This window comes from Melitaea cinxia, chromosome 6 (genome assembly GCF_905220565.1).
Source record: "Melitaea cinxia chromosome 6, ilMelCinx1.1, whole genome shotgun sequence".
NCBI classification, from domain to species: Eukaryota; Metazoa; Arthropoda; class Insecta; order Lepidoptera; family Nymphalidae; genus Melitaea; species Melitaea cinxia.
This window is the reverse complement of record NC_059399.1, coordinates 9,543,761-9,549,762: the sequence shown is the minus strand read 5'-3', so window position 1 is coordinate 9,549,762 and position 6,002 is coordinate 9,543,761. Positions and strand designations below refer to the sequence as shown.

General features: G+C 34.1%; 1 protein-coding gene across 1 annotated transcript; it reads right to left on the bottom strand.

Annotated features, from left to right (window-relative positions):
- Positions 1-1,672: 1,672 nt before the first annotated feature.
- LOC123654625 (larval cuticle protein LCP-30-like) lies at positions 1,673-5,702 on the bottom strand. The gene is made up of 5 exons (XM_045590520.1): positions 5,673-5,702; positions 5,514-5,557; positions 4,813-5,046; positions 2,718-2,888; positions 1,673-2,173 (listed from the first exon to the last, which is right to left on the bottom strand). Exons 1-5 carry the CDS (start codon positions 5,685-5,687, stop codon positions 1,756-1,758), a joined length of 882 nt encoding a protein of 293 aa, XP_045446476.1. The 5' UTR covers positions 5,688-5,702; the 3' UTR covers positions 1,673-1,755.
- Positions 5,703-6,002: the final 300 nt, after the last annotated feature.

Genomic DNA, 6,002 nt, shown 5'->3' with positions numbered 1-6,002 from the left:
CAGGCTACACGTCCATTTTTGCCCTATGGTATATTCTATAACGGCGATTATGTTTGTATCAGATTTTGTAGTACAAAATGTCAAAAAGTAACAAGTTGTAAATCGGTTGTTCTAAATCAAAACGATTATCTACGATTTCTGTTCAGGGCCCCGCTAGAAAAACATTTTGTGCAAGAGATTCATCTTTCTAACAAGAAGTGAGTGAGTTGTAGTGAGCTTCGGATCAGGCTGACAATGAAGAGAGTATTGATTTTTTTTTTATATTGGAGTCCGAACTAAAACAAAATCATGAAAATGACAGTGATGAAGATCAGGACCAGGTCCTAGGAAAAGAATCGGGTAGTGATAGAGATAGCCTATAGTGTTGCTATATCGTTTCCTAGACTTGACTGCCACGAATGCGTACATTTTATATAACATGTACAAGTCAAAAGCTGCGGAGAGGGGTTTTCTTAAAAAAAATAGCACTTGTGCTTGTGGAGCCTTATATGTAAAGACGTATTATAAATACACGATTGCCAAGAGAGCTGAGGTTGACCATGACTCTAGTTTTAGGTAATGATATGGTTACAGAAGATATCCAGGATCTAGAAACCAGTCAAGGAACCAAAAGAGCATGTAGAATCTGTTCTGCGAAATAATATAGGATGACACCCATGTTTGTGTTGGTTGCAACAAGCCTATGTGTCTCCAATGTTCTAAGATATTGTGCACTGACTGCCAATAAATTTACGTTATTAGACTGTTGTCAAAATTTTTTATATTTGTTATCTGAAGTAGGTGTTTAGTGTTTTTGGTTTCTTATATATTATATTTTTAGAAAAAAGGGCTCGTTTTGTTATAGGGACAAGTTTGGCTGTTTTTAATACCTAAAAATGTAAACTAAGTAGATTTGGGCTAACAAGAGCCATAATTATTGATTTTTATAATTTCTATAATTTCAAAAATAAAAGTTGATTATATAAGTGTGTTATTTTATTGCTAAATCCCATTACTTTCATACTCAATCAGTTTGAAAGCGATCTTATGTCAAACTCCCCAAAAAAAATGTGTGTGCATATAGGAGCCTGTGAGACTACACGTCCACAGTAGTGTTAAGAAAAAATGACGTCCATACTTAAAGGTTAATAACTAACTAATAGTTGCAAAATTGAAATTGTGGGATTTATCGCTATTTTAATTTTGTTGTATGATTTGGTCAATGTTTTTCGTTTGCGAGCAAACTACTGTATTGTCTACTGTAGACAAATTATAAAATACTTCTTATTGTTCAAAAGCCTGTCAGTAGATATTATTGAGCTGCTCAACAGAAAAATATTCAGTTTATTTCAAACTAGTGACCCGCCCTGATTTCGCATAGTTGCAAAAACTACCAGTGTTCCTCTACTATAATATTCATGTATACCAACCTTCTATACCAACCTTCCCCTGGAGTCACTCTATTTACTAAAGAAAACTGCATCAAAATACATTGCGTAGTTTTAAAGATCTAAGCATACAGACAGCGGGAAGCGACTTTGTTTTATACTATGAAACGATGGTTAGTTGTTTTTTTTATAGATTAACTATCATAATTATGATCTTTAGCTGTTTAAAAAGAAAATGATGTATTTTATTTTCTTATATTTCATTGGGTTCTTAATAACTAGATACTTAAAATAAACAAAACTACTTTCCGTATTTAATTTTATTTTTATTCGAAAAACATCAACTACTTAGTAGTTTTAACAATTGTAAATATTCTACAGACTAGTTTTAAGGTAAGTGAGCACCGCTGGGTATGAAGCCTCTTTCGTCGGCGGTGTAATCAACTCTGTATGTTTTACCATCGGGGGCAACAAACTCAAAGAATCCCTTGACTCTCATGCCATCGGTTTCATTGTCAATTTTTTCAATATTACCAGACTCTTCAGCGAGGATTTTGTTCTCAGTTTCGTACAGGTAGTGATAGCCATCGGGAAGAACGTCGCTTTCTTGACGTATAATTCCGTATTTGTATTCATAGTTTCCAGGGACAACCTTGGCTACTGGGACCTGAACATAACTTGGAGTCGGCTTAACGTAGACAGGAGTGCTCACGAAAACAGGAGATTTAGAGACACTGGCAGTAGATGAGACCACTACTTCAGGGAACTTCTTCTCTTCTTCAACTACGACAGTTACGGGAGCAAGTCTGAAAATTATCGAAATATTTAAGTTAAACTTTGCAGTTAATAGAAGTATGACAAAAATATTAAATTAAAATACTAATTAATAAATTATTTTTAAATAAAATAACATGCATCACAACACCATATAAGTGATTATGTTTAATCGAGTAAGTAATGTAATTAGCACAAATTAATTTAAGATATTATTTATAAAAATTTATATAAAGTTTTAAAATCAATAATTTTAAAAGAATGTTACCACACTTACACTTCGACTTCCTCAGTGACGGGGACAGTGGGCTTTACCTCAGAAACTGTGACGCTATAATGAATAAATTGGTTACCAACATAATTAATATGATGTTAAATTTTGACTCTTAAAACGTTTCATTATTAGTCAAGGATAGACAACGATAAAGAAGGTTTTAAGTGAACATAATTTTAATATTGTTTAGACATTTTTAGTTTGTTAATATATGTAACAAATGTATAATGAAAATTTAATAAAGTTAAATACACATTCAACAAACTGCAAACTCTATGCGACTCGAACTCTAAACGACTTACCTGCCGGTGTCTCCTCCATTGCCTGCGTTGTCCTTGTTACCGACATAGGCGCCGCCAGGACCTCCCTTGTCAGAGGAACCAGAGTAGAATCCACCAGGACCTCCGGGACCTCCTTTGTCAGAGGAGCCAGAGTAGAAACCACCAGCACCACCGCGGTCACCACGGTCTCCACTGGAAGTAGATTTTTAGTATCAAGTACATGTACTATGTACTCTCATATCGTTATACCTGTGTTTTTAGGCATGGAATTGAGGGTATACACTGCCGAGTATCTGGAGGTATTACACGAAGATCACAGAAGATCACAGTTAAACAATACCTTTAAGTAGTGTTATCTTCTTGCGCTGAGTAACGTAACCAGAGTCCTTGGAAGGAGGAAGGTGGTCAGGGATAGGTCGAAGTCGGCAGCACGCATGCCTCGTGTTGCAGACGTCCATTAGCCACGGTATACAGATACAACCAGGGACTGCTTAGTATCACTTACTACTTACTACCCTCAGACTATAAACTAAAATTATACGGAAAACAAAAAAAAACCGTATGGGACTTGCATTAACAGACAGCGACGTCTAAGAAAACGTACTATAAACTGATTGTATGCATAACTCTAAATAATATCATTCATTACCTTTCATCGTTTTTAATACGTATAATAAATGAATCGACAACTTTACATCTGTCGTTGTTTTTAATGTGTACATTAAATATAACATTAAGTCACTCCAAATTAATATGCAAGGAGTGGTCAAGTTGTGTGAGGACGTGTCAATTTATTATTTGTCGTTTATATGTTAAACTTACCTATGGTGTGTCAAAGTTTAAAGGTTATTTTTGTCTTACTCGTTATTTTATCCACTTTTATAAAAAAATATATAACTAGTTAAACGCCTAGAATTATATTCATTTTTTTTTTTAGTTTAGTTTTCTTTTCGAAATACGTATACGAATTATTTGTAGTAGTTTAGAAACTATAATTTCTATAATCTCCGCTTCCACTTCAGCCTGTAACATTCCACTGCTGGGCATCGGCCTCTTTCCCATGTAGGAGAAGGATCAGAGTTTAAACCACAACGCTGCTCCAATACGGGTTGGCGGATAAATTCCCTACTATGAGCCAGTAAGTCAGTCAACAATCCCTATCAGGTGTACATGATAACAACCAGGACGGATGGCTTAACGTGCTCTCCGAGGCACGGTGGTTACCATAGGACTGCACACATACCCACGGCAAACATCTGTATGGCCAATACAAATGTTTGTCATATGCGGGAATCGAACGCACAACCGCTAGCTCAATAGCCACAAAGCAGTGCTGTGACCGTTGCGTCAATTTCTATAATATTAATTTTTAATTAGTTTCGAGTCGAAACTTTCATGCATCTAAGCAATGTGGTACTGTAACAGCCACTAAGCATAATAAAATGAAGGTAATCGTGGTCAACAGCTGAATCCGTGACGCTACGAATTACATGCTAAAGAATTAAATATGATAACGATGAACAAAGATCTAAAAACCACTTTTATGTTTAATGGTTATCGTTTAAAATACGGAAACAAAGGAAAGTATAATTACATATTTTCAATAATCATATTTTTTATTTGTTCTCTTTCTGACATGAAATATATCCAATAGATAACCATTAAGAATATAATTAAGTTTTGTATGTGTTATTTTATTATATATGTGTTATTTATTTAACTGAGGTAGGGCACAGCAGGAATTTCCTGCTCAAAATACGGAGCAGCCCGACTGGGGTAGTACCTCGACCTTACAGAAGATCACAGCAAAATAATACTGTTTTCAAGCAGTATTGTGTTCCTGTTGGTGAGTAAGGTGACCAGAGCTCCTGGGGGGATTGGGGATTGGGTCGGCAACGCGCTTGCGATGCTTCTGGTGTTGCAGGTGTCTATAGGCTACGGTAATCGCTTACCATCAGGTGAGCCGTAAGCTTGTTTGTCGACCTAGTGACATATAAAAAAAAAATAAAAAAAAAATTTTATATTCTAATAGCTATTATGTGCTCTATTGACTGAATCTCTCTCTCTCTCTTAAAATATAATAAATTCCTAATAGACCGCAAAGACTTTAACTTACTTGTAAGCACCAGAGTTGTCAGGGATATAACGGCCTGAGCTGTCGTATTTGCCAGGGTTGTAACGGCCAGGGTCGTAACGACCGGGGTCGTAGCGACCAGGGTCGTAACGACCAGGGTTATAACGGCTGGGATCGTTGCGGTTAAAGTACTGGCGGGTCGCTTGGTAGGGATTGTAAGTGTTTGTTGATGCAAACGCTGAAGCACGAGTCACCGGAAAAGGAGTCGTGCTAGGACTGTAAAAGAATTTTAAAAAATTATGTATTCAAGGTCATATTATAAAAAAATATTAGGTTAAAATTTTAAAATTAAATATGTTGAAGTTTTTTACAAATGTTTTAAAGAAATTTGTGCTTTAGGCTATTTAATTTATGTAGCTCAGGAATTACTCATAACTGCATTAGAAAATATTTTTATTTTCATTATTTTCTTTTATTCATGGTAGGGAAACAAACAGCTATACATATTAAAATACGTTAACATAAATGAATACTGTACTATGTAATATGCAGCAAAATTTCCATCAATTACAAAATACAATATGTATTAAATATTACACATGAACAAAAAAGTTTAATGATATTTAATAAACGTATGTACTTAAACTTTTTTTATATTTATTAAAAGTGGTAATTTTAGAATTATTAGAAAAAAAATTTAAATTTTATTTCGCCTTATAATATAAAAAATAAAACCAACCCACCTGATTTCAGCTGCGTAAACAGCTGCAACAGCCAAACCAAGGACCTGATAATAATAAAAAATAATAAACTTTAGGAGTAATCTCAGAATTAAGATGTATATAATTAAAATATATCTCAATTTGAAATGTATAATTGATATTATAGTAAGTACTACGTACCAAAAGAACACGCATTGCTGTAGATTATCTTCACAGCTTTTCAACTTGAATGTTGTCGCTTCTAAGATCTATGCCTTTATATACTTTTTTTTTCATCTAATTTATATCGTAGTTTCTGGCCTGTTTGTCTCATTTATAATATGTATGATATTAGTTATTCATTAGCAACGTTTCTCAAACTTTATTTGTCTATTTTAATTTTTTTTATTAAAAGTGCGAAATACACTTTTATTAGTGTGTTAAGTTTTAAAATAACGAATAGATTTTATGGATAACGAAGTAATAAATAACTTGAGTAGAATTTTAAAAATTCCTAATGATATAACTTAG